Here is a 26,286-nt window from a genome sequence, read left to right on the forward strand (position 1 = left end):
ATGATCTCAAAGGTCCCTTCCAACCCATTCTTTGAATCTCTGATTTTATGTTATTTTGGCTCAAACCAAGATTCTTTCTGTGAGCAGATTGAGCCTCTGAGCCAGGTTGGTTTCTCTGAGCTGAATTCTGCTGCTGTAAATCATTCTGAGGGCAGCTGCTAAAACCAGCTCCTTCTCTGCAGCTTGAAATGGGATTTGCTCCAGATATCTATCTCCATTGCTCAGTCTTTCATCCTGCCAGGAGTGGTTCTGGCCAGCAGAGCACTGAGGGAGCAATGTTTGTCTTCACAGCAATATGCTGAGGCAGGAACCTTCCTGCTGCTAGAGATAAAGCTGGACAAGGCCCTGGTACCCAAGCGGTCGCGGGAGGAGCTCAGCAGACGGTAGGTAAAGCCCAGCTGGAGCTCAGGAGCTGACAGCTCAGCTCTGCATCAAGGCCAGACTGCTCTGGAAGGAGAGCTGAGGGCCTCAGCCAGAGCCCACTGCAATCAGGAGGAGGATTTGGCCAGACTGGTTTATGAGATGGCATCTGGTGTGTTGGGAAGACACAAAGCCCTCCCAAACAGGAGACACCAGAGCAGCACAGCAGTGTCTGCTTTCCTGGCTGGGCTTTGTTTCCCCTTAAGCCCTGTGCTTTTGCCTCTGGCATGTGATGCCCAGCTTGCTTGGTCAGGACTGGCAACCAGCACAGAGTGTCCTGGGCACCCCTGACGTGGCTGCACCACAGCATTGGGCTCTTTTTTCTTCAACTTTTCAGAATTCTTCTCACAATCTTAGGATCACAGAACTATAAAATAGGTTTAGTTGGAAGAGACTTTCAGATTCATTCAGTCCAGCTCTCGACCCAGCCCTGCCAGGGCACCACTAACACCACTAAGCCATGGCTCTGAAACCCCTCCAGCCATGGGACTCCACTACTACCCTGGACAGCCTGGGCCAGGCCTGGACAACCCTCAAAGGGAAGAAAATGTTTTTCATGTCTAGCCTAACCCTCCCCTGGGACAACTTGAGTCCATTTCCTCTCATTCTGTGACTTGTTCCTTGGCAGCAGAGCCCACCTCCCACCTGGCTGCAGCCTCCTCTCACGAAGCTATAGAGAGCAGTGAGGTCTCCCTCAGCCTCTTCTCCAGGCTGCACACTCCCAGCTCCCTCAGCTGCTCCTCCCCAGCCCTGCTCTCCAGACCCTTCCCCAGCTCTGTTGCCCTTCTCTGGCCCTGATCCAGCCCCTCAGTGTCCTTCTGGGAGTGAGGAGTCCAAATCTGAAGCCAGTACTCCAGGTGTAGCCTCCTCAGGGCTGAGCACAGGAGGACAATCCCTACCCTGCTCTTGCTGGCCTCAGGTTAGTTTTGCAGGTTAGTTAGAGGCTGTAGGGCTGCTCTCGGTGCTGCTTGGAGCCTTCCAGGTGTCTGATCTCTGTCACTTTCTCCCTGTCCCTGCTGTGTTGCAGCCTAGGAAAGGCCTTTTTTGGTTTGAGTGCATAAAAAAGAGAAAGTGCAGCAAATGGGTGAAGGGTGACAAGTGGCTCTGTGTGTGGGCCAGGAGGCTCTCGGCCTAAATCCATCCTGCTGTGGTGTGCTGCAGCCTGGGGCCTTCAAAATTCTCTGGTAGGGAGAGGAGCAGGAAGACATCAGACTGTTGTGGAAAGAATCCAAGCAAAGCAACCCTTCCACTGTGAGGGTTGTCAAGACCTGGGAAAGGCTGCTTAGGGAAGTGGCTGAGTCATCATTCCTGGAGAGATTTCAGATCCATGAAGGTCACAGAATCACAGAACCTTAGAGGTTGGAAGGGACCTCCAGAGATCATCCAGTCCAAACTCCTTGCCAAGCAGGATCCCCCAGGGTAGTCTGCACAGGAATGCATCCAGGTGGATTTGGGAAGCCTCCAGAGGAGACTCCAGAGCCTCTGTGGGCAGCCTGCTGCAGGGCTCCATGCTGGTGGTGCTGAGGAATGTTGTTCAGCAGCACATTTGGTAGTGTTGGACTTGATGATCTTAAAGCTCTCTTCCAGCCTGCTCTGTCAGGCATTGGCAGAGGCTGCCCAAGGAAGTATAAAGTCACCACCCCTGGAGGTGTGCCAGGAACCTGTGGCCATGATGGTGTTGGGTTGCTGGTTGGACTGGATGAGCTTAGAGCCCTCTTCCAAGCCAACAATGCTCCGATGCTCCAGGGGCAGTTGCTCTCTCTTGGCCAGAAGCATGAGCAGCTGCCCTGCTTTGAGGGGAAGCTTTGGGTGTGCCCTGCTGGGCTTCTTGCTGTCTTCTAGGAAGAAGAGGCTGAGGAGGATGAACCCTGCTTAGAACAGATTTTCTCCTGCCCCTTTTTACACCATCTCTACTTGCCCACAACTTGCATAAATTCAGAACTCCTCCTTCACCTGGCAGCTGCAGATGCCAGGCCTGACAAATGAGCCCTCCTGGGTGGTGGGCAGGGCTCTGTCATGTACATCTGTCATAGCAGCTTGGGCTTCACAGTTCCTTCTGGCTTTGGCACTTCTTTGCCCCTTGCCCAGGTTCCTGGGAGGTGTCTCAGGGACATGATGAAAGGCTGGAGCCCTCTCCCTGCCAGCTGCCAGCCCTCAACTGCTGGCACAGCTCCTGGCTGAGCTCTTCTGTCCTCTCTGTGACAGGATCAAGGAGATGATTCCTGCTCGCCCTCCCCTGCCTCCTCGGACTTCAGGAGCCAAGAAGGTAGGTGCAGGAGCCTGTGTCCTTGCCACCACTCTGCCACCTCCCCCTGCCTTCATCACCCTCACACAGGAGAATCCTCCTGCTCAGCTGCAGCTCCACAGCAACACTTAGATGATGTCTGAAGAGAAAATAGAAGAAAATAAGACTTCAGGAGGTGTTTTCTGCACATCCACCTTGGGAAATCATTCCTGGGCTGTGTGACTCATGTTGGCAGCCCCTGTGAAGGGGACAGATGTAGCAAAGGCAGGGAAGGCAGCAGTGTGGGGGTGCCTGGAAGGAAACAGGGTGCTGGAGAAGAAGGTTGAGGTAGCCTTTACATTTATCTGGTGCAGTCTCAACAGGTTCTTGTTCCAGACTTACTCAGGGGCTTCATCAGGCCCAGACAAACATGGACAGAATCAGTCCTAACCAGAGCTCTTCAGGACCTGTGTGTGTGTGACATCCACAAAACAGTGTCTGGGAACTTGCTTGCTTTCTGTGGGTGCAGCCATGGAAGGAGAATGGCCTTGGATGGTCCTTGGCTGATGGGAAACTCAAAGCAACAGTGAGGGAAAAAAGCAGCACTTCAGTAACTGCTCCTCTGCTGCTGCAGGAGGGCTTTGTGCTGCACTGTCTGCAGTGCACAGGGGATTAGCACAGTGTGGGGAAGCTTCTGCCACGCGGGAGCAGCTCTGGGAGGAGCAAAGGCTGAGAGCCCTGGGGCTGAGAGCCTGCAGAAGAGCAGCCCCAGAGGGTATCTGAGCAATGCTCAGCAAGAGCTAAAGGAGCTGTGGGGAGTGAGAGGCTGGGGCCAAACTCTTGTCAGTGGTGCCCAGAGCCAGACCAAGGGGCAAGGGGCACAAAGTGGCAGCCAGGAGGCTGCAGCTGAGCAGGAGGAGAAAGATGTTTGTTGTGAGGGTGCTGGAGGTCTGGAGCAGGCTGCCCAGAGAGGCTGTGGAGTGTCCTTGTGTGGAGAGCTTCCAAGGGCAGCTGGGCACTGTGCTGCTGGGCAAGCTGCTGTGGGTGCCCTGCTTTGGCAGGGGTTGGGCTGGATGATCTCCAGAGATCCCTTCCAGCCCCACCCTCCTGGCACTGTGGGACTGCAGCCTGCTGGGTTTACAAAGCTCTCAGCAAGTGAGGTCTGAGTCCCAAGCAGTTCCACTGCTATAGGCCAGAGGATGAGGACTGAGATTCTGACTTGTGAGCGTAAAATCCAGCAGGAGCAGTCTCTGATTCTGAAGATACTGCACTTATCTGTGGAGATGATGAAGGTCTTTTGTATTTCCACGTGGGTATTTTGTCAGTCCTCAGGCATGGGCAGGACAGCTGAGTGCCAGCCTAGCTGAGACTGAGTCAGGTGGAATTTATGGCAGCTGTGGCCTCTGGCATATCAAACAGATCCCAAGGCTGGTGGCACAAAGGTTGAGTTGGAGTTCTTTATTTCCTAGGCTGTGGAAGATTATCACAAGCACATCAGCAGCATTGCAATGTCCATCCTAAAGGAATACCATAAGCTGTTTGGGAAGCAACTACCTGAGCATGCAGCCCTTGACCACCAAAGCCTGGAGGAGCAGAAGTGTCAGCTCAACTTTGAACTCAACACCTCTGGGCACTACTTTGCTTTCAAGGAGCAGCTGAAGGTGAAGACTGCTTCTGTGCATCTCACTTTCTTTACCTGCTTTGTAACTGGCAGCTTCTCCAGGTCTCCGGCAGGGACACCTCCCACCAGCTCAGGGTGCTCAGGGCCTCATCCAGCCTGACCTTCAACACCTCCAGGGAGGTTGGGGATCACAGAATGTGATCACATTCTGTGATTCTGTGATCCCCAACCTCCCTGGGTAACCTGTGCCAGTCTCTCCCCACCCTCACCTTCTTCCTTCTCTCCACTCTCAGCCTCCCCTCTCCCAGCTCAAAGCCATTGTCCCTCTCCTGGCACTCTCAGTCCTTGTTCAAAGTCCCTCCTCAGCTCTCCTGCAACCCCTTCAGGCACTGGAAGGCTGCTCTGAAATCTGCCTGGAGCCTTCTCTTCTCCAGACTGACCAATCCCAGCCTGTCCCACAGGAGAGGTTCTCCAGCCTCTCATCATCTTCATGTTGCTCCAGAAATCCTCCTACAGAGCAGGCATCAAGCTGCCTTGGACACACTCCAGGAGGACAGCTAAAGAGGGCAGTCTGCACAGCTGGTCACATCCCTCTGCCCCATGCTCACAGCCTGAGGCAGGCAGAGGTGCCTGCTCTTGCACACTGCCAGCCCATCTTGGCAGGGAAAAGGAGTTGCCCTCTGTCAGCTGTTTTGCCCTGGCCATGCTGTGCCCAGAGACCCCATTTCTGTGTCAAGGGCATGACTCTTCCCACAGGTTGTCTCTGAACAGACACTGGAGTGCCAGGGAGAGGCAGGGCTAGGAGGTGGGATGGGAATTGCTCCCTGCTTGCTATCCTAACTTCTTTTGATGCTGGGCTGGGTTTGTTCTTCACAACCAAGCTGGAGCTTCAGGAGGAAGCAGCACAGTCTGGCTGTGTGCGATTGTGGAGCTGGTGGAGGGAGCAGAGGACTCCTGCCTAGTCCAAACCTCTTATGTCTCCACAGTATGCTGTAGTGAAGCTTGTGAGGGAGAAGTACCTGAGGAGCACAGCGTTTGAGAGCCAGGAGGAGCTCCAGGCTTTCCTCAGCGAGCTCTACGTGTACCTGGTGGAGCAGATGCACATTGCCCTCAATCAGGTAGGGAGAAGCTGGGGTGAGCTGGGACACAGCATCACCAGGGGTCCAGGGCTTCACATCAAGGCCACAGCAGTGCTGGCAGGGTGGAAGCTCTGCTGTCAGGCCAGCCTGGGAGAGCTGGGGCTGCTCAGCCTGGAGAGGAGAAGGCTGCAGGGAGACCTCCTGATGGCTTTGCAATGCTTCAAGGGACCAAAAGAGAGCTGGGGACAGAGTTTTGAGCAGGGCCTGTGGTGGCAGGCTAAGGGGGGATGGTTTGAACAGCAAGAGAGAGATTGAGAGTGGAGAGAAGGGAGAGAGGTTTGACCATGAGGGTGGGGAGAGCCTGTCCCAGGCTGCCCAGAGAGGTGGGAGCTGCCCCATGGCTGGCAGGACTGCAGGTCAGGTTGTGTGGGGCTGTGAGTAGCCTGCTCCAGATGCTTCTGCTGAGTGCAGGGGTTGGGCTGGATGATCTTGTAAGGTCTCTTCCAGCCCAAAGCAGTCTGTGAAGGGATGTTGCCCTGGCCCTGGTAGAGAGGTGCCCAGGAACATGGCACAGCACATACAGGCATCTGGCACAGCTTTGCCTTTCCAACTCACCCAGCGTGTGCCGCCACAGTTCTGGCCTAGGAGCTGCTGCTGGCCTGGCATCACACCAAGCACCCTTACCCTCCCCAGGGCTGACTTTGTCTCCCTCCCTGCCAGCTCCTCTTCGAGGAACCTTCTGCTCCAGCCCCCCCATCCCACACAACCCAGGAGCAGCTCTGCCTCTTTGCTCGTGAAGCTGAGTTCAACAAGGACTACAAGCTGGCATCTCTGTACCACCAGCAGGTAAAGGAGCCTCTGCTCCCTCCTGCCCATCTCCTGTGAGTCTGAGCTGGCAGCCAGCAGAGTGTGGTGGTGGTGGCATGGGGCTCCAGCACACATAGTGGTGGTGGTGTGGGACTCCAGTACACTGTGGTGGTGGCATGGAGCTCCAGCACACTGTGATGATGATGGCATGGGGCTCCAGCACACAGTGGTGATGGTGTCATGGAGCTCCAGTTGCTGCCAGCTCAGGCTGCCCCAGCTGCTGTGTTTGGGGAGGAAGGAGGTGAATGTGAGCAGCACACTCCTGGGAGTCTGTGAGGGACTTGCTGGGGAGATGCTGCTCTCTGGAGGATGTGAGGCACAGCCTGGCCTGGGCACTGAGGGCTTCGGCCTCCATGGCAGGGGAAATGGGGTGAGCTGGTCCAAAAGGTGCACTGAGTTAAGGCAGGGGACACTGAGGCTTCCCAACAGGAGGGTGGGAGGAGGTCAGCTGAAGGAGGACGTGTGTGAAGTGAAGGAGGCTCAGGTGAAGCCCTGGATAATCCCAGCTGAGTGGTAGGACAAGGGCTTGACTGATGCTGAACTGGGCTGGCCACAGGATCACAGACTGGCAGGGGCTGGAAGGGACCTCTGGAGAGCATTCAGTCTAACCCCCCTGCCAGAGCAGGGTCACCCAGAGCAGGGCACATAGGAACACATCCAGGTTGGCTTTGGAAGTCTGCAGAGAAGGAGACTCCAGCAGGAGTCCAGGCCTCCAGCACCCTCAACCAAACAACTTTCTCCTCCTGCTGAGGTAGCACCTCCTGGGCTCCAGCTCATCTCCGTTATTCCTTGTGCTCTTACCAGGTGCCACTGAACAGATCCTGGCCTCTTCCCCTTGCTCCCCACCCCTCAGATATTTATAGACACTGCTCAGGTCCCCTCTCAGTCTTCTCCTCTCCAGACTACCCAGCGCCAGGCCTCTCAGCCTCTCCTCACAGCAGAGATGTTCCAGCCCCTTCATAGTGCTCACAGCCTCCCCTGGACCTTCTCCAGCAGATCCCTGCCTCTTGAACTGGGGAGCCCTTAACTGGACACATTCCAGGTGTGGTCTCACCAGGGCAGAGCAGAGGGGGAGGAGAACCTGCCTAGCTCCACTGTTTAGGATAGAAGGAAGCCATGGCCATTGCAGAATGATGTCCTCCTCACAGTGATGCTTTCCTTTGTCTAGAGGGTGGCTCAGGACCAGCACAGTATCCAGCCCTGGCTGGACTATGGCATCTTCTACCTGCTGCTCCAGGAGACAGCCAGAGCCCAGCACTGCTTCCAGCAGGCTCTTTCCCTGGACCCCAACAACATCCAAAGGTGCTGGGTGCTCAGGGAGGGTTGGGGGGAGGTGGAGGGTGTCATCCCTACACTGCCTGGGGGGGTTGCAGGTCTGACCAGCCCAAGCCTGTCCCCAGCTTGCTGCTCTGTGGGATTGTGGCTGTGATGCTGCAGCACTATGAAGAGGCCGAGATTTGCTTTGAGGATGCCTGCTGCTTGGAGCCCTCCAGTGTGCTGGCCTGGACACTGTCAGGTACCAAAGCACACAGCTCCTGAAATCCTTTGGGTTGGGAAAGACCTTTCAGGTCATCCAGTCCAGCCTTAACCCAGCCCTGCCAAGGCACCACCAAACCAGGGCCCTCAGCACCACAGCTCTGAAACCTCCAGGCATGGGGACTCCAACACTGCTCTGGACAGCCTGGGCCAGGCCTGGACAAACCTGAAGGGGAAGAAATTGTTCCTCATGGCCAACCTAAATCTCCCCTGGGGCTACTTGGGGTCATTTTATCTCCTCCTGTTGCTTGTTCCCTGGGAGCAGAGCCCAAGCCCCAGCTGGCTGCAGCCTCCTCTCAGGGAGCTGTAGAGAGCAAGGAGGTCTCCCTCAGCCTCCTCTTCTCCAGGCTGCACACCCCCAGCTCCCTCAGCTGCTCCTCCTCAGCCCTGCTCTTCAGACCCTTCCCCAGCTCTGTTGCCCTTCACTGAACCCTTCCAAACCCCTCAGTGTCCTTGGAGTGAGGGGTCCAGAACTGAACACATTTCTCAAGCTGTGGCCTTTCCAATGCCCAGCACAGAGATACAATCCCTGCCCTGCTCCTGCTGCCCACACCACTGCTGATCCAAGCCAGGCTGCTGGTGCCCTCCTTGCCCACCTGGGCACCCCTTGGATCATCTCCAGTCACTGTCAACCAACACTCCCGGGTCCTTTCCCACCAGGCAGCTTTCCAGTTGTGTCCCCAGGCTGGGGCACTGCAGGTGGGTGCTGGTGGCTCCTGTAGAGCCAGGCACCATTTCTGCCTCTGGTCCTCTTCTCACTGCTCTAATGTGGGGGTGAGGGGAAAAGTTCTGCTATGGGTTCCATGTCTGCTTCTGCTGCTCTCTGTCCCCCACAGGTTTGTTTTATGAGCTGCAGACCAATGATATTCAGGCAGAAATGGCCTTCCGGGAGGCCAAGAAGCTGCTGCAGGCACAGCAGAGGAGCAGCTCTGAGGCTGCTGAGGGAGGAGGAGGGCAAAAGGACGTTTCTGCTGGGTGTGTGAGCTCTCCCAGCCCAGACCCAGAAGAACATGTGTCAGGTAATGTTGGGTGAAACTAGAAAGTACCCTGGCAGCAGCGTGGAGAGGGCTCAGAGTAGAATCACACAATTGTCAGGGCTGGAAGGGGCCTCAAAGATCATCCAACTCCAACTCTCCTGCCATGGGCAAGGACACCTCACACTAGATCAGGTTGCTCACAGTCACATTCAGCCTGGCCTCAGAAACATCCAGTGATGAGGCTTCCACCACTTCTCTGGCAACTTGTGCCAGTCTCTCACCACCATCATGCTGAAGAACTCTATCACTGATCTGGGTGAGGGGATGGAGGCAACCTCAGGCAGTTTGCAGGTGACACTGAATTGGTTGGCAGTGTTGATCTGCTGGAGGGCAGGAAAGCTCTGCAGAGGGCTCTGGCCAGGCTGCAGACATGTGCTGAGGCCAATGGGATGAGGTTCAACAAGCCCAAGTGCTGGGTCATGCCCTTGGGGCACAGCAACCCCAGGAAGGCTCCAGTCTAGGGCCAGAGTGGCTGGAAAGTGCCTGTTGGAAAACGGTCTGGGGGTGCTGGGTGACAGCAGATGAAGGTGAGCCAGGGGGTGCCCAGGTGAGCAAGGAGGGTGCCAGTAGCCTGGCCTAGATCAGTAATGGTGTGGGCAGCAGGAGCAGGGTAGGGATTGCGCCCCTGTGTTGGGCACTGGGGAGGCCACAGCTTGAGTGCTGAGGTCAGTTCTGAGCCTCTCACTGCACAAAGCAATGAATCTGGGGAACAGTCTGGAGAACAGAGCTGGGGAGGAGCAGCTGAGGGAGCTGGAGGTGTGCAGCCTGGAGAAGAGGAGGCTACAGGGAGACCTCCTTGCTCTCTAGAGCTCCCTGAGAGGAGGCTTCAGCCAGCTGGGGGTTGGGCTCTGCTCCCGGAGAACAAGTGACAAGAGGAGAGAAAATAGCCTCAAGTAGCCCCAGGGGAGGTTCAGGCTGACTATGAGGAACAATTTGTTCCCCTCGAGGGCTGTCCAGGCCTGGCCCAGGCTGCCCATGACAGTTTTAGAGTCCCCATGCCTGTAGGGGTTTCAGAGCTGTGTAGCTGTGGTGCTGAGAGCCATGGCTCAGTGGTGCCCTGGCAGGGCTGGGGTAAGGCTTGGACTGGATGATGGTGAAGACCTCTTCCAACCCAAACAGCTCCATGATTCCCACACAGCTTGGAAAGTTCTGCCTCGCCACTTTACCAGGCAAGTCAGCTACTCAGAGTGACCCTGAGCTGAAGGCTTTCCTGGGAGCCTTGCTGAGTGCCACCTCCTCCTGAGCCAGGACTTTCTGTCCTGAGACTCAGAGGCTTGGCCAGGCTGTGGGACATGTTGGCTGGCTTCATTCTTAACCTTCTCACCCCTCCATGCCAAGTGCCTCGTGCAGGCAGACCTCGTGCCACACACCTTCTTTTGCCCCTTTTACTGAAGAGGGAGGGGCACCACCTGAGCTGTCCCTGTGCCTAGCTGCACATGGTGACCTGCTCCAAAGCCCAGCCCCAGGTGTTGCCTCCTGCAGAAAATCCTTCCCAGTTCTTTTCTCTTTCTTCTCTTCCCTATTCCTGCCCAACCTTGCTCCAAACTGGGCAGTCGATGGCAAACTCCTTGCTTACACCTGATGGGTGTTGGTTTCTTTCCAGAGAGGGTTCCAGATGGCTCAGCTGACAAACAGCCCGAGGTGGTGGAGCCTGTCCTGGCCTGTGTAGCACCCAAGGAAGAGGCCATAGCAGCTGAGGCAGCCCCAGGAGGTGAAGGGAGGGGAATGTGGGAGATGGCTTCTTTCCAGCAGTGGTGAAGGGAGCACTGAGCTGTACCCATCCTGATGCCAAGACTGGGTCTGCAGAGTGGCAGAGTGCTAGAGGTTGGGAGTGACCTCTGGAGATCATCCAGCCCAGCCCCCTTGCCAGAGCAGGGGCACACAGGGCAGGCCACACAGGAACACAGCCAGGTGGGGTTGGAATCTCTGCAGAGATGGAGACTCCAGCACCTCTCTGGGCAGCCTGCTCAGTGCTCTGCCACCCTCACAGTAAAGAAGCTTCTCCTCGTGTTCAGATGGCACTTGCTATGCTCAGGTTCTCTCCCTGTGTGTCCCTGCCCCCAGCAGCTTCATCGGCTGCTCAGATGTGTGCCCCCTGAGGTGGCAGCAGCTGACCTTAGCTCAGCAGCAGTGGGATTGTGAGGTCCAGGTGTGCAGGTGAGCTTGGTGATCTCAAAGGTCTCCTCCAACCTCCAGCAGTCCTCTGGTTTTATGGGACTGTCCCTGTGGATCTCCTCTGGCTGTGTGATGATTTCCCTCCTCTACAGCCCTGCTGTGACAGAGGCACCCACCGGAGCCCCTGGTGGTGCTGAGGGCCGTGGCTTAGCGGTGCCCTTGGCAGTGCGGGCTGGGCTTGCTGACCCTAAAAGCCCTTTCCAACGCCGGTGTTGCCATAGCTCTGGGAATCCAGGGGATGGCAGTGCTGCAAGCTTCAGGCCCTGTTGGGTTGGTCTGGGTGGGGCAGGGACCTCACTGCAGTTAGATCTGATGAGCTCCAGCCATAAATCCCTGCCTCTTTCTCTGGTTTGGGCTGGAAACCGAGTGTGGAGAGACCCTTTCCATTCACATCTCACCCAACACTTAAGGCCTTCAGAAGGAAACGTTGAGTTAATCTCTGCTTCAGCCTGCCCTGCCACCTCCCAGGTGGCACACCCTGCTGCTGGGGCCCCTCTGTCCCCACTGAAGCTCTGAGGTCCTGCTCTTGCTTCAGCCTTGGGCCTGATGGAGACTCATTCTCTTGCAGCACCAGCCCCTGGCTCAGGACTCGGCCAACCTCACTGCAGCATCTTTATGAAGGCAGTGGAATTCCTGCTGAAGGTCAATGCTGTCCAGGTTAGCTCAGTGAGGACTGGAGGGGTGGGAAGAAACATTGGGTCTCTGTTCTAAAGAGCTGGTGGGCTTCAGAGGAACATAAATAACTTCTCTGAGATGACTTCTTTGCTGTGGGGTTGCTGGAGTAGGCTGCCTAGAGAGGCTGTGGAGGCTCCCTCTATGGAGAGCTTCCAGGGCCAGCTGGGCACTGTGCTCCTGGGCAGGCTGCTGTGGGTGTCCTGCTGTGGCAGAGGGTTAGGCTGGATGATCTCCAGAGGTTCCTTCCAGCCCCTCTGTGCTGGGCTCTGTGCAGTCAGACAGCAGTGACTCAGTCCTCCTGCCAACTCCTCCTGGGATGCCCACGGGTTGCTGCCTCTCCTCACCACCACACTGCTCTTCTCCCACAGCTGGTTCACAGGGCTCTGGCCCACGAGCTGCTGAGCCTCCAGGGAGCTCCCTCCTGTGCCTACTACCTGGCCCTGGCCCAGACTTACTTGCTGAAGGAAGATCTGCCCAGCTGTGAGCAGAGTCTCTCTGAAGCCACCAAGATGGACCCCATTGTAAGTGTGGCAGTGCTCCTGGGCTGCCGCAGCAGGACACAAGCCAAGCAGCACAGCAAACCCTGAGAGCCTACAGCCTATCCTGCAGCCCTGGGCTCAGCCTGCGGCAGCCCAGCAGCTGAAGAGACGCCTCAGGCTGCGGCTGCAGCGCTGCCCTCCCACTGCCTTCCCACTGCCCTCCCCGCTGCTTGCCTTCTGGCACCTCCTCGCAGCCAGGTGGCATTCCTGAGCCAGGACTCCTCTGCCTGCTCTGCTGCCTTGCCTTTTCTCCTCTGGACCTGTAGGTCCCCATCCCCTTGCCCTCTGGGGGTGGGGCAGGTCTCTTCATGGGGAGCAGGACTGCTGCTCAGCAGAGAGGGAGGGCAGCTCGGGGCACTGGGTGGCAGGGAAGGCAGGGGCAAGCTCACACCTCTCAGTGCCGTTTGCTCGCCCAGGAAGCCTCGCACCGCGCAGGCCAGCGGGCCAGGAAGGGCTGGAAGGGGCTGCCAGTGCTGGTGCTGTGCAGGCAGCCACTGGCTGGTTTAGTTCTACATTAACTCCTCCCTGCTATAACCAAACACTGACCAGCTCCTCCCTGCTACTGCTGCTGGCTACAGGGTGTCTGCCTCTCTCCCAGGCTTCTCTCACTCCCATCTCTGAACCGTGGCTCACTCTTGGATTTGTGTGTGCAGGATCCAAACGTCTGGGCTCAGAAGGGACACCTGAGCTACCTGAGGAAGGACTTTGGGAAGGCAAAGGAGTGCTACGAGCGAGCCACCAGCTTCCCGCGGGACGCTGAGGATGTGCACTTCATCTGGCTGCGCCTGGGCTCCATCTACCTGCAGGAGAAAGAGGTGAGAAGCCAGCAGGAGTGGGGGGAGGGAGCTGCACAGAGTGCCAGCAGGGTGGGCTCCGGAGATCATCCAGCCCAACCCTCTGCCACAGCAGGACACCCAGAAGAGGTTCAGTTTGGCCATGAGGAACAATTTGTTCCCCTTGAGGGTTGTCCAGGCCTGGCCCAGGCAGCCCTCCATCCCTAGAGGGCTTCCAAAGCTGTGTAGCTGTGGTGCTGAGAGCATGTGATGCAGGCAGGGCTGGGCTCAGGCTTGGACTGGAGGACCTGAAAGGCTTTTTCCAGCCTGAGCAATGTTATGGCTTTGTCCTCACGATGAAGGTCACTTCTCCAGCACTGCTTTGCTAACTGCCCCCACAGAGCCACCCCTGTGGGGACAGTGGGCAGGCTCTGAGGCCCCAGCAGAGCTGGGGTGTTTGGGGAGCCCCTCTGGAAAGGGCTGTGTTTGGTGCAGGCCAGACCTGGCTGTGTCTCTCCCCACAGTACAGCCGTGCCAAGCAGACCTACCTCCTCGCCTGCCAGAGCTCTGCCTCCTGTCTCACCTGGCTGGGGGTGGGCATCGCCTGCTACAGGGTGAGTGCAGCTGCCTACACCTGCCCTGGGCTTTCCCTTCCTCTGGGGCACACAGGGGGCAGGGCTGCTCTGCCAGAACCCCCTTCACAGAGCCACAGAACACATCGTGTTGGAAGGGACCCTCTAAGGGCATCCTGTCCAACCCCTGCAGGCAGCAGGGACACCTCCAGCCAGAGCAGGCTGCACAAGCACACAGCAAGCCTGAGCTTGGATGTTTCCAGGGATGGCCTCAACCACCAACCTGGGCAGCCTGTGCCAGTCTCTCCCCACCCTCACTGTGCCAACACTTCCTCCTGGTGTCCAACCTAACTCTGCACTGCTCCACTTCCAAACCATTGCCCTCAGCCTGTCTCCACAGGCCCTTCTGAACAGTCCCTCCCCAGCCTGCCTGCAGGTCCCCTGCAGATACTGAAATGCAGCTCTAAGCTCTCTCTGAAGCCTTCTCCAGGCTGCAGAGCCCCAACCCTCCCAGCCTGTCCCCACAGCAGAGCTTCTGCAGCCTTTGATCATCTTTGTGGCCTCCTCTGGACCCTCCCCAGCAGCTCCAGGTCTCTCTCTGTGTTGAGGGCCCCACAGCTGGCCCCAGCCCTGCAGATGAAGTCTCCCCAGAGCAGAGCAGAGGAGCAGGATCCCCTTTCTCCATCTCTGGCCACGCTGCTTTGGATGCAGCCCAGGCTGACCTTGGCCTTCCAGGCTGCTTTAGTTCGCTGAAGTGGGGCCTGGCTGCCTGTGAAGCTGTGCTGCTGAAGGCCACCAGGTGCTGTGTGCTGTCACACTTCCACCTCCTAGGATGCCGTGGGCTGGAGGCAGAGAGCTGAGTGGTGGCCTCGGGAAGTGGCTGCAGCTCCCCAGTCGTGTTTGAATCCTCATCCCTGGAGGTGTTTAAAAGCTGTGTAGATGTGGTGTGAGAGATGCAGATGTGCCATGGGTTAGCCCCAGCCTTGGCAGAGTTAGAGACTGCTTGGACTGGGTGATCTCAAAGGGCTTTGCCAGCTCCTGTGATCTCCAGGAGATGTCAACATAGCCTGTGCTCCCAGGGCGGGCAGGAGTCAGCAGGGAGAGCTCCATGCTCACAGAACTGGATGCTGGCACTGGTTGTGTCTGCCCCGCATCCTCTCCCTGCAGCTCTGTCAGGGAAACCCTGCTGGGTGCTTTCATTACAGTGATTTCTTTTTGGCTGTTAGCTGCCTGGTCAGTCCTGGAGACCTTTCTGCCTGCTCTCTGCCTTTTGTCCATGTCTCTCCTCTCTCTCTCAAGCTGGAGGAGATGGTGGAAGCAGAAGATGCTCTCTCTGAAGCCAATGCCCTAAATAACACCAATGCCGAAGTCTGGGGGTATCTCGCCCTCATCTGCCTGCGAGTGAGTACCCAGACAGCCTGCCAGGGCCTGGGGGGGGTTCTCAGCATCTGTCCTTCCTCACTGCCTGGCATCACCCCATGCTCTCACTCCCCTTTGTGCTGAGCCTTCCCACCCCACTGAGAACTTGCATGTTTGCTGTGGGATGGTTCCCTCACCAGCAGCTCTTGGGTTGTTTCCACAGGGAGGCCGAGAGCTGGAGGCAGAACAGTGCTACAAATACACCCTCAAGGTTTGTGTCTGTGCAGTGCTGGGGCAGGGCAGAAGCTGCCAGTGGGTGGGAAGGCAAATGGACCAGAGTGGCCCCTTTTAACCTGCAGGTTCACTTTGATGTGGCATAGAAGATGTGAGGTCTTACAGTCAGGTATCCCAGAGAGCCACCAACAGCCTGGCCTGCATCACCAGTGGTGTGGGCAGCAGGAGCAGGATAGGGATTGTCTCACTGTACTCAGCACTGCTGCTGCTGAGGGCTGCACCTCAAATCCTGGATTCAGTTCTGGACTCTTTCCTCCAGGAAGGAAACTGAGGGGCTGGAGCAGGGGCAGAGAAGGGCAACAAGGCTGGGGAGCAGCAGCTGAGGGAGCTGGGGGTGTGCAGCCTGGAAGAGGCTGAGGGCAGAGCTCATTGCTCTCTACAGCTCCCCGAGAGGAGGCTGCAGCCAGCTGGGGGTTGGGCTCTGCTCCCTAGGAAAAAGTGACAGGACAGGAGGAAATAGCCTCAAGCTGCCCCAGGGGAGGGTTAGGTTGTCGAAGAGGAATTTTTTTCCTCCGTGAGGGCTGCCCAGGGCGGTGTTGGAGTCCCCATGCCTGGAGTGGCTTCAGAGCTGTGTAGCTGTGGTGCTGAGGGTCCTGGTTTGGTGGTGCCCTGGCAGGGCTGGGGTATGGGTTGGACGCTATCTTAAAGGTGTCCTCCAGCCCAAGTGATTCCGTGATTGCACGTGGCGATGTGGTGTGGGAAAAGCTCCTGCCCTTGCTGCTCCCCTCCCGCCGGTTTCCCAGCTCATCGCCGACAGAGGCAGAGCGCGGCCATGGCCAAGTCTGGGCCCAGGGTGCCGGGGGAGGTCTGTGGCTCGCAGTCCCCAGTCCTGCAAAGGTGAGGAAGCTGGGAGCGTGTGGCCGCCCCTGGCCATGCCTGACGCCCCCCTCCCCTTTCCCTCTTTCGTGCAGCTGGGCCTGAGTAACGACGCGCTGCTACGGGAGATCCACGACGCGCAGCAGCGGCTCGGCTTCGGCAATCCGGCCTTCTGAGCCCCGCGTTTCCCGGGGCAGCTGCGCCGATCCTCTGAGCCCCGTGTTCCCCGGTGCCGCTCCCGGTGCCGCTCCCGGTGCCAGATAAACTGCCCGAGCCTCGCCTGTGCCTCTGCCTCTGCCGCGGCCAGCCCGAGGGGGCCGGGCCGGGGCGGCGCTGGCAGGACGGTGGCCGCAGAGGGACACACCCAACGCGTCCGCTCACGTGCTCTGTGCTTGCCCCGCCCCGCGGGGCGTGGCTGCGGGCGCGCGGGACGGTTGAGCCGGCGGCGCGCGCCATGGCGGCAGGTAGCGGCGGGAGGGGGCAGTGGGGTACGGCGGCACCGGGGGGGCACCGGGCCGAGGGCACCGAGCCGGGGCAGCGAGGGCGCCGCGGAGGTGGAGGACTCGGAGCACGAAGGTGGCGGAGGTGCCAGCGGGCCCGGGGAAGGGGGCTGCGGGGAGCGGGACTCGGAGCGCCAGGGTAACGGGAGTGTCACCGAGACTCGCGGCGCGGAGGGGCAATGGGGGCGTCACCGGAGCACGGGGATAACGGAGGTGTCACTGGGCTCGGTGGAGTCTGGAGCACGGGGACAATGGGGGCGTCACCAAGCACGGAGTACTCCGAGCACGGGGATAAGGGAGGTGTCACTGGGCTCGGTGGAGTCTGGAGCACCGGGTTAACGGAGTTGTTTCCAGGCTTGGGCCACGGGGATGCTGGGGTCACGGGCATAAGGGGGCGTCACCGGGCTCGGGACACGGGGGTAAAAGGGATGTCGCCGGGACTGTGGGTCTCTGGAGCACTGGGTGACGGGCTTGTCCTGGTCTAGGGGGCCCGGGGGCAATGGGGTGGGCAGCAGGGTTGGGGGTGGTAGGGCATAGGGGCGTTTGCAGCGCAGAGGTAGAGTTGTCACCGGGGAGAGAGGGCTTGGAGCACGGCGGGAGCGGAGCCGTGACTGGGCTCCGGGCACGGGAGTGACGGTGGAGCTGGGGAGACTCGGAGCACCTGCAGGCTGGGGTGGGGGGACACGGTTCAGGACATGGAGGCAGCGGGGACATCAGCGGGCATACGACACAAGGGTGGCACTGGGGCCGCCTAGGACGCGGATCTAACAGAGTGGCGACAGGGCAGGGGACCTCGGGACGGGGCATCAGCAGCGGGGGTAGCCCGGACAGGACTACCCCCCCTCAGCCCTCCCGCGGTGCCGGCAGCTTGGCAGCGCCCATACCTCAACATCTTCAAGCACTTCCGCGTGGACGAGTGGAAGCGCTCAGCCAAGGAGGGGGACGTGGCCGCCCTCACGGTAACGGGCACACCGGCGGCGCGGGTGGGAGCACTGGCCGTGGGGTGGGTACCACCCATCACCTCCTCTCCCTGCTTTTGGAAGGATGCCAGGCTGAAGGCAACTGTCTACCGGATCCGGGGCTCCCTCCCCAGCAGCAGCTACCTGCAGCTGCCCCGCACCGGGACGCTGGGGCTGGGTGGACGCTTCCTCTACCTGCTCTTCAGGCCCGTGCCCCACAGGCACTTCGTGGTCCACCTGGATGTCACCACCGAGGTGGGTGGCACAGACAGCCTGGAGAAACCACCGTGGTGGGTCGGGTGAAGGACCTGCGGGTGGCAGCAGAGGTCTGCGCTGCCGCTGGGGGTGCAGGTGGTTTGCGCATCCTTGTGGTGTCCCTTCTGGAGGTGCGGCCGCATCCCTTTGGCATCTCCCTGCCAATGCCAGCAGGGTGACCGGTGACCGAAGCTCCCTGCCTGTCTCTGTCTCCTCAGGACCAGCAGGTGGTCCGCATCTCCTTCTCCACCCTCTTCAAGGAGTTCAAGTTCACGGCCACCTGGCTGCAGTTCCCCTTCGTCTGTGGAGCTGCTGAGGGCTCAGCAGCGGGTGCCCAGCCGGGCAGGCGTGGTGAGGAGTGGGCATGGTGCTCCTGCTGCTGCTGGGGACAGCGCTGGGGTTGGGCTGGCACCACCACCACGAGGAAATCAACTGAGTTCAGAAGTTGAAGCACTTGAGGAGGGTCGTGGGCAGGAGCCCCTCAGCAGCTGTAGCTCCTGGCAGGATGTCTCCATTCCAGTTTTCCCAAGCAGTGGATGCAGTGCCAGGCTGGGCCCGAGTCCGTGGAGGTGGCCAGGCTGCTTGTCTGCCATTCCCCATCCTGGCACCACTGCCCTGCAGAAGAAGCACATAATAGGTTTGGTTGGAAGAGGCCTTTAAGATCATCCAGTCCAACCCTGAATCCAGCCCTGCCAGGGCACCACTAAACCAGGGCCCTCAGCACCACAGCTATACAGGTCTGAAGCCCCTCCAGGCATGGGGACTCCACCACTGCCCTGGGCAGCCTGGGCCAGGTCTGGACAACCCTCAAGGGGAACAAATTGTTCCTCATGGCCAACCTGAACCTCCCCTGGGGCACCTTGAGACTATTTTCTCTTGTCACTTGTTCCTAGGGAGCAGAGCCCAACCCCCAGCTGGCTGCAGCCTCCTCTCAGGGAGCTGTAGAGAGCAATGAGCTCTGCCCTCAGCCTCCTCTTCTGCAGGCTGCACACCCCCAGCTCCATCAGCTGCTCCTCCCCAGCCCTGTCCTCCAGACCCTTCCCAGCTCTGTTGCCATTCTCTGCCCCTGCTCCAGACCCTCAGTGTCCTTCTTGAGGTGAGAGGCCCAAAACTGACCCCAGGATTGAAGGTGTGGTCTGAGCAGTGCTGGGCACAGGAGGACAATCCCTGCCCTGCTACTGCTGCCCACACTACTGCTGTCAGAAGCCAGCAGCAGGCTCTGAAAGCCATTTCCCATCTCCTGCCTCATCACAGACAAGACAACCCAAGTCAAGACTCATCCCTGATAAGTGTTTCCTGCTTTACCACGCTGATGCTGGGTGCTGTGAGCTCCATGGTCCAAGCTCTGTATCATCTTTTCCCCTTTCACCCCTAGCTCTGGTGGGAGCTGCCCCTGGTGCTGTGCGCTGGACCTGCCTGGTGCTGGACCTTCCCTCCATCCTCTCCCTCTACCTCAGCCGCCGCTACAGCCACCTGAAGAGCATCAAACTCTGCTGCAGCCTGCTGGTGAGAAACCTCTGCACCAGCGACCTGCTCTTTGACCCAGGTGAGGACCTCAGAGTGACCTCTGCTTTCTGCTGCCACTTCCACCCAGCCTGGGTGGAACCTGGAGAGGTTTAAAGCTGAAGAGATACCAACAGGACCTTGGCTGGCAGAGAGGACCAAACCCTCAGGGTGGTGGTCAGTTTCCAGGTGTGCTGCTGAACAACTCCTGAGCTTTGGGGAAAGCTGCCCTCTCCTCCTTCAGCTGAGACAGGGCAAAGTTTAATCTCTTACCAAGGTCAGGATGGAAAAAAACCCAAAACATAAAGGTGTTCCCAAGCCTCACACCCCTAAGGATTGAGCTTTTATCTCCTGCTGGGGATTTTGCCTCCAGATTTTTTTCCAGCCTTCTTTTCTCTGTCCACCTGCTTAGTCTGCCACAGAGCCTTTGTTCACAACCTTTACTTCTGTCTTTCTCTTTTGGGGCTGGAAATCTGCCCAAAGCCCAAATTGGAAAGCAGCAGTGGGAACAAAGCTAAGCTGCTCCTTTTGGGCTTCTGGAGCTTGTATCTTGGAGGCTTTCATGAGGTCACAAAACAGGAAGGGAAGAAAAAAGGGAAAGTGATGGCAGAGCCTTAACACAAGTCAGAGTGATCTGCTGAGACAGGGAGCAGAGCATGAAATGAATCCTGGGCCTGGCAGGGGTTAGAAATCCAAACTAAGGGTTTAGCCTGCAGGGTTGTCTTTGGAGGGGGAGAACATCAGAAATAGCTGAACAGGAATAGGCCAGGCCTGGCTGAGTGCTGCGTGGGGGGGACCTCATGAGGTTCAAGCAGGGCAGGGGTAGGGTCCTGCCCCTGGGGAGGAACAACCTCCTGCAGCAGCACAGCTGAGAGGAGACCTGCTGGGAAGCAGCTCCAAGGAGAAGGACCTGGGAGTGCTGGGGGACAGCAAGTTCCAGGAGCCAGCAATGTGCCCTTGGGGCCAGGAAGGTCAAGAGGGTCTGGGGGGCATTGAGAAGAGTGTGGCCAGAAGGGCAAGGGAGGTTCTCCTCCCCCTCTATTCTGCCTCAGTGAGGTCACATCTGGAGCTCTGAGTCCATTTCTGGTTCCCCAGTTGAGAAGAGACAGAGAAGTGCTGGAGAGAGTCCAGGGCAGGCTGCAAAGCTGCTGAGGGGCCTGGAGCAGCTCTGGGAGGGCAAGAGGCTGAGACCAAACTCTTGTCAGTGGTGCCCAGGGCCAGGCCAAGGGGCAAAGGGCACAAAGTGGCATCCAGGAGGTTGCATCTGAGCAGGAGGAGAAAGTTGTTTGTTGTGAGGGTGCTGGAGGCCTGGAGCAGGCTGCCCAGAGAGGCTGTGCAGTGTCCTTGTGTGGAGAGCATCCAAGGCCCACCCTGCTGGCACTCTGCAGTGCCCCTGTACAAAGCTGTGTTGGTTTGCTACAGACCTCAGGGCTGTGATCTTTGCTTCCTGGGTGTTTTCAAGGAGGAAGATGGTTTGTGTCCATGTCCCATGGGCGTTGTGACTTCGGGCAGCTCCACAACCTTTGGGAATTGACCTTTTCCCCTCCACCTCTGTGCTGCCAGGTGTAACCTTCTCCGAGGCACGGCAAGCTGGCCTGCTGTGCCATGGGGTCGTTCCCATGCCTCGGGAAATGGCATTTCCTGTGCCCAAGGGGCAGAGTTGGCATGACCTCTACGACTACATCAGGTATTGCAGCTCCTAGAGCTCCCAATCCCTTGGAATGCAGGGTGGAAAAAACTGCTTATGGAATGGCAAAGCTGGATAAAGCTGGGGCTTGGTGAAGCCATTTTGCTACCCCCAACTCTGCCAGCCTGGCCTGACAGCAGAGCTTCCACCCTGCCAGCACTGCTGTGGCCTCCTCTGGCCCTGCTGCAGCAGGCCCCTGTCTGTGCTGAGCACTCCAGAGCTGCCCCAGCACTGCAGGGGCAGGGCTCAGCAGGCACAGCAGAGGGACAGAATCCCCTCCCTGCCCCTGCTGCCCACCCTGCTGGGGATCAGCCCAGGACAGGCTGGAGCTGGGCTGGCAGCCCTCAGTGCCAGCTCCTGGCCAGCTTTGCACCCCCAGCACCTCTAAGGCCTTCTCATCCAGACAGCTTTCAAGTCACTCCTCACCCAGCCTGGACTGGTGCCAGCTGCAGGACCTTGTCCTTGGCCTTGACCTTCATGAGGTTGGCACTTCTGCAACCTGTCCAGGTCCCTCTGGCTGGATCCTGCCCCTCACCTGCCCCACACAGCTTGGTGCCACCTGCAGACATGCTGAGGGTGCCTGGATCCCACTGTCCACATCGCTGATGAAGATATTTGGGGGAGGGAGAGAAGGGGAAGCCTGCAGGAGACACAGAAGAGGCAGGGAGGGAGGCCAGGCAGGCAGCTCCCAGGATGGATCCCGGGGTGCAATATCCTCATTCCATGACCTCTCCCTCTGGCTTTGCTCAGGTTCCCATCCGAGGGCTGCGAGCTGCCGTCCAGCTCCATCGGGAAGAGCTGTCCGGACCCAGCGGCAGGTGGGAAGGCTGGGCTCAGCAGCCCAGGCTGTGCCAGCACGGGTGGGTGCCTTGGCTTGCCGACAGTGCTCAGCTGCTTCTCTTGTCCCCCAGGTGGCCACGGCTCTGACGCCTGCCCCCGCCAGCCAGCCCAGCCGGTGGCACTCGCCAGGGCAGCGCAGCCCGCAGCATCCCTCACCCGCCACAGAACCAGCTCTGGAGCTGTAAGTCCTGCAGGGAGCAGCCTGTGGCTGCTTCCTTGTTGTCTCCCGAGGACCTTCTCCTCCTGCTTTGTCTCAGCGTTCCCTGACTCTTGTCTCTGTTCCCCATGGCATCCTCGCAGAAGGGCCTGGGTGGTGCTGTGGGTTGGGCACTGGCTGAAGGGCAGGGCTCAGGCAGTTGTGGTCAGTGGGGCAGAGTCCAAACGGAGACCAGAGGCTGGTGGTGCCCTTCAGGGGTCAGTGCTGGGCCCAGCACTATTTGACATCTTCATCAGTTATCTGGATGAAGGCACAGAGTGGACCCTCAGCCAGTCTGCTGCTGATACCAAACTGGGAGGAGTGAGCTGCCCTCTTAGGCTCTGCCCTTCCTCAGCTGCCACGCTGCTGCCCTGCCAGTCCAAACAGCATCCCTGAGTTTAACCCGACAGCCTCAGAGCTTCCCAGGGCTGGAACTGCTGAAGAGCAGAGGCTGCACAGCCTGCGGAACGTGGAGCAGTCACCAGCGGGCAGCAATGGTGGTACCCAGCTGGGCCCTCCCCAGGGCAGCGAAGGCACCAGCACAGCTGCCCACACTGGCTCAGAGCAGGTGCGTGAGGAGTCGCAGCAGCCCGGGGGGCTTTGGGGTGCTTGTGGAGCCATGTGGACAGGGAGGGGTGGAGATGGAGCCTCTGAGAGAGGGGAGAGGCAGGTTTGGAAAAGTGGAGATGGAGCTATATGGTGGTAGAGGGGTGGAGATGGAGCTGCGTGGAGCTGGAGCCATGTAGGGTTGGGGAGGTGGGAATGGAGCCATGTGGAGCTGGAGCTGTATGGGGAAGATGAGGCTGTGAGCATGGCACGCTGGAGGTGCCTGTGGCACTGGCAGAAGCTGCAGAGGGAAGGCAGGTTCCAGACTGGAGTTCCAGTGGATCCTGGGAAGTGCTCCAGCTGGTGATGGTTTTCCTGCCTGGCAATTCCCCTTCCCACTAGCATCTGGCTTGCCTTGAGAGAGGGACTCTGTGCTCAGCTGTGCTGACCTTAAGCCAGTGCTGCATGTTTGTTAATTTGCCCAGAACATGGTCAGGAGGGGACATGGACCCTCTGTGCCATCTGGCAGGCAAACCTCTGCCTGTGGGGTCAGAGGCCAGCCCTGGGCATCGGCAGGGCCCCGAGAAGGTCTGGCTGGGAGATGCCAGCTCCTCCTTGCTGCTCGATTTCCTGCCAGGTTAACTATTTCACAGGCAGTCCCTCCAAGAGGAGAGAAACCAAAGCTGTCTGTGTGCTTCAGAGAGAAGCCAGGAGAGGGCAGGGAGGGGCTCAGGCCATGCTGATAGTGCCCTCTGCTTCCTTTCCAGAGGCTCTTCCCAGATCCCATCCTGAGGCTGAAGACGATCATTGGCTTTGGAGGCTGCAGCACCAAGTGGGTCAGTGGCTGCTGCTGGCCTGGGCAGTTGGTCTGTGATTGCATGGGCAGAGGATTGGTGTTTGCAGGCAGGAAGGCAGCTGAGTGCCACCCTCCCTGCATGTCTTCGTGGGGCAGGTGACCCCAAGGGAGATGGGCATGAACCGCAGAGCTGCTGAGACTGGCAGCTCATCCAGTCCAACCACTCACCCATGCTCACAGCCTCACCACTGCCACCAAACCATGCCCTCAGCACCACAGCCAGGTGGCTTTAAACACCTCCAGGGCTGGGGACTGCACCACCTCCTTGGGCAGCCTGTGCCAGTGCCTGAGAACCTCTGATGGGAAGAAATTGTTCCTCATGGCCAACCTGAACCTCCCCTGGGGCAACTTGAGGCAGTTTCCTCTTGTCCTGTGGCTTGTTCCTTGGGAGAGGAGACTGACCTGGGGCTTCTCTGAAGGACCTGCAGCCCTCTCACTGTTGTCTTGGTCCTGCAGGCTCTGTGGACTCAGGACAGTGCTGCAGTGGTGTACCCCTGCCATGCAGTGATAGTGACCCTGCAGATCCAGACTGGAGAGCAGAGGTTCTTCATCGGGCACACAGATAAGGTGGGTGAAAGGCTGCTCACAGAGTCTGCAGCACTGCTGTGCTTGTGCTTCAGAGGTGCCCCTGGACTCAGCTCTCCTCAGGAGCCTCACAGATGCTGTGGGCTGAAGGGCTGGAGAGCAGACTTATGGAGAAGGCCTTAGGGGTGCTGGGGTTGCAAAGCTGGCCAGGAGCTGGCACTGAGGGCTGCCAGCCAGCTCCAGCCTGTCCTGGGCTGATCCCCAGCAGTGTGGGCAGCAGGGGCAGGGAGGAGAGTCTGCCCCTTCTGCTGTACCAGCTGAGACCTCCCCTGCAGTGCTGGGGCAGCTCTGGAGTGCTCAGCACAGACAGGGACCTGCTGCAGCAGGAGGCCACAGCAGTGCTGGCAGGGTGGAAGCTCTGCTGTCAGGCCAGGCTGGCAGAGTTGGGGATGTTCAGCCAGGAGAGGAGAAGGCTGCAGGGAGACCTCCTGGTGGCCTTGCAGTGCTTCAAGGGGCCAGAAGAGAGCTGGGGACAGAGGTTTGAGCAGGGCCTGTGGTGGCAGTCCAAGGGGGGACGGTGTGAGCTGCAGAGGATGATTGAGAGTGGAGAGAAGGGAGAAAGGTTTGGCACTGAGGGTGGGGAGAGCCTGTCCCAGGCTGCCCAGAGAGGTGGGAGCTGCCCCATGGCTGGCAGCACTGCAGGTCAGGTTGTGTGGGGCTGTGAGCAGCCTGCTGTGGGTGGGGGTAAGTGCAGGGGGCTGTGCTGGGGGAGCTCTGAGGTCCCGTGCACCCCAAGCCCCCCGTGGTGCCCTGGCTCCCGCAGGTCTCGGCGCTGGCCCTGGACCGCAGCTGCACCTTGCTGGCATCGGCACAGCTCGGAGCCCTCAGCCTGGGACGTCTCTGGCACTTCCCCACGGGCAGCTGCCTCTCAGTCTTCCAAACCCACGTCCACTCTCTGTGCTCGCTGAGGTGGGTGCCAGCCTGGGCACAGGTGGGTGAAGTGCTGCAGCACAGCAGCCGTGCCCTGCTCTTCCCGCACGGTAATACAAGGCTGGAGCTCTGCTGTGCCCACCCCTATTTATCACCGGGACCTGCTGGCAGCTGGTCCAGAGCAACTGCCAGGCTGCCAGCTCCCATCTGGGCTTATCTCTCGGCTCTTGCTGTCTGCCCACACCCACAACTTGTCTCCTTTCGGCCCTTGCTGAGATGCCCGGGGGTGGTTTGAGGAGTTGTGCTTCACCAGGTGGCCTCTTCCTGCAGCTTCTCGGGCAGCGGAGCCCTGCTGTGCGGGCTGGGCAAGGACGGGCACGGCAGAACGGTGAGCCTCAGCTCTTTGGTTACAGCAGGGAGGAGTTAATGTAGAACTAAACCAGCCAGTGGCTGCCTGCACAGCACCAGCACCGGCAGCCCCTTCCAGCCCTTCCTGGCCCGCTGGCCTGCACGGTGCGAGGCTTCCTGGGCGAGCAAACGGCACTGAGAGGTGTGAGCTTGCCCCTGCCTTCCCTGCCACCCAGTGCCCCGAGCTGCCCTCCCTCTCTGCTGAGCAGTCCAGCAGTGAGCAGAGCTGCAGACCCCCCTCTGGTTTATGGCACTTGGGCAGGTTGGGAAGTTTGATCTCCAGCTCTGAGCCCAGCAGGCAGGGCAGAAAGAAAACTGCTGTGGGCCTGGAGGCTCTGCTCCATCATGGAGCTGCTGTCCTCCACCCAGCCCTGCCAGCAAGGAATGGTTGGGCCTGGAGAGGAGAAAAGCTGAACATCTGCAGTCAGCTTGTGGAGGCAAGAAGGAGCCAGAGCAGTGTCCTCTGGGGCAGTCAGGAGCTGGGGAAGGTTCATGGATTCATGGAATGGGTTGGGTTAGAAGGGATCTTCAAGATCATCCAGCACCAACCCCCTGCCATGGGCAGGGACATTTCCCATCAGCCCAGGTTGCTCAAGGCCTCACCCAGCCTGGCCTTCAACACCTCTAGGGAGGTTGTGGATCACAGAATCACAGAATGTGATGTTTGCTCTCCCTGGGCAAACCTGTGCCAGTGTCTCCCCACCCTCACCTTCTTCCTCCTCTCCACTCTCAATCTCCCCTCTCCCAGCTCAAAACCATTTTCCATCATCCTGCCACTCCCAGCCCTTGCCCAAAGTCCCTCCCTAGCTCTCCTGCAGAGCTCCAGCACAGCTCCTGTCCCAGCAGGCAGAGTTCCCATATCTTTGTGGCTTTTTCTGCCCAGCCTGAGCCCCTGAGCAGCTGTGGCATTCAGAAGCTGGCATTGCCACTAAGCACATTGCCACCAAGCTTTTCATAGCTGCTGGACTGTCCTACACACTCCATGCCAGAGGCTTTTTATCCCCTTGCTGCAATTCCATCATTAGTTCTCTGTCCCCAGTTGCCCAGCCTGTGAATGTGCAGCTGCTGGGGTGAGAAGCTCTGTTCCTGCCAAC

The 26,286-nt window shown here is 59.0% G+C and overlaps 2 protein-coding genes across 2 annotated transcripts in view; both read left to right on the plus strand.

Moving 5' to 3' along the window:
• Window positions 1-16,435, plus strand: part of CFAP70 (cilia and flagella associated protein 70) — a 29,922-nt gene extending 13,487 nt beyond the window's left edge. Inside the window, exons 12-27 of the mRNA XM_064153245.1 lie at window positions 292-383; window positions 2,626-2,686; window positions 4,114-4,305; window positions 5,252-5,383; window positions 6,065-6,190; window positions 7,380-7,513; window positions 7,585-7,727; window positions 8,584-8,766; window positions 10,388-10,495; window positions 11,528-11,616; window positions 12,003-12,155; window positions 12,827-12,988; window positions 13,471-13,560; window positions 14,818-14,919; window positions 15,101-15,148; window positions 16,083-16,435. Of these exons, the coding sequence (XP_064009315.1) occupies window positions 292-383; window positions 2,626-2,686; window positions 4,114-4,305; window positions 5,252-5,383; window positions 6,065-6,190; window positions 7,380-7,513; window positions 7,585-7,727; window positions 8,584-8,766; window positions 10,388-10,495; window positions 11,528-11,616; window positions 12,003-12,155; window positions 12,827-12,988; window positions 13,471-13,560; window positions 14,818-14,919; window positions 15,101-15,148; window positions 16,083-16,163 (1,896 nt within the window). The 3' untranslated portion in view covers window positions 16,164-16,435. The remainder of the gene's footprint in view (window positions 1-291; window positions 384-2,625; window positions 2,687-4,113; window positions 4,306-5,251; window positions 5,384-6,064; window positions 6,191-7,379; window positions 7,514-7,584; window positions 7,728-8,583; window positions 8,767-10,387; window positions 10,496-11,527; window positions 11,617-12,002; window positions 12,156-12,826; window positions 12,989-13,470; window positions 13,561-14,817; window positions 14,920-15,100; window positions 15,149-16,082) is intronic.
• Window positions 16,436-16,441: 6 nt separating this feature from the next.
• The window catches only part of WDR90 (WD repeat domain 90), a 39,928-nt gene continuing 30,083 nt past the window's right edge, over window positions 16,442-26,286 (plus strand). Inside the window, exons 1-13 of the mRNA XM_064152644.1 lie at window positions 16,442-16,451; window positions 16,508-16,572; window positions 17,270-17,446; window positions 17,531-17,701; window positions 17,920-18,052; window positions 19,077-19,247; window positions 20,768-20,891; window positions 21,642-21,709; window positions 22,371-22,495; window positions 23,241-23,309; window positions 23,786-23,896; window positions 24,678-24,823; window positions 25,115-25,172. Coding sequence (XP_064008714.1) covers window positions 16,442-16,451; window positions 16,508-16,572; window positions 17,270-17,446; window positions 17,531-17,701; window positions 17,920-18,052; window positions 19,077-19,247; window positions 20,768-20,891; window positions 21,642-21,709; window positions 22,371-22,495; window positions 23,241-23,309; window positions 23,786-23,896; window positions 24,678-24,823; window positions 25,115-25,172 — 1,428 coding nt within the window. The remainder of the gene's footprint in view (window positions 16,452-16,507; window positions 16,573-17,269; window positions 17,447-17,530; window positions 17,702-17,919; window positions 18,053-19,076; window positions 19,248-20,767; window positions 20,892-21,641; window positions 21,710-22,370; window positions 22,496-23,240; window positions 23,310-23,785; window positions 23,897-24,677; window positions 24,824-25,114; window positions 25,173-26,286) is intronic.

Source organism: Pogoniulus pusillus, chromosome 13 (genome assembly GCF_015220805.1).
Source record: "Pogoniulus pusillus isolate bPogPus1 chromosome 13, bPogPus1.pri, whole genome shotgun sequence".
NCBI lineage: Eukaryota > Metazoa > Chordata > Aves > Piciformes > Lybiidae > Pogoniulus > Pogoniulus pusillus.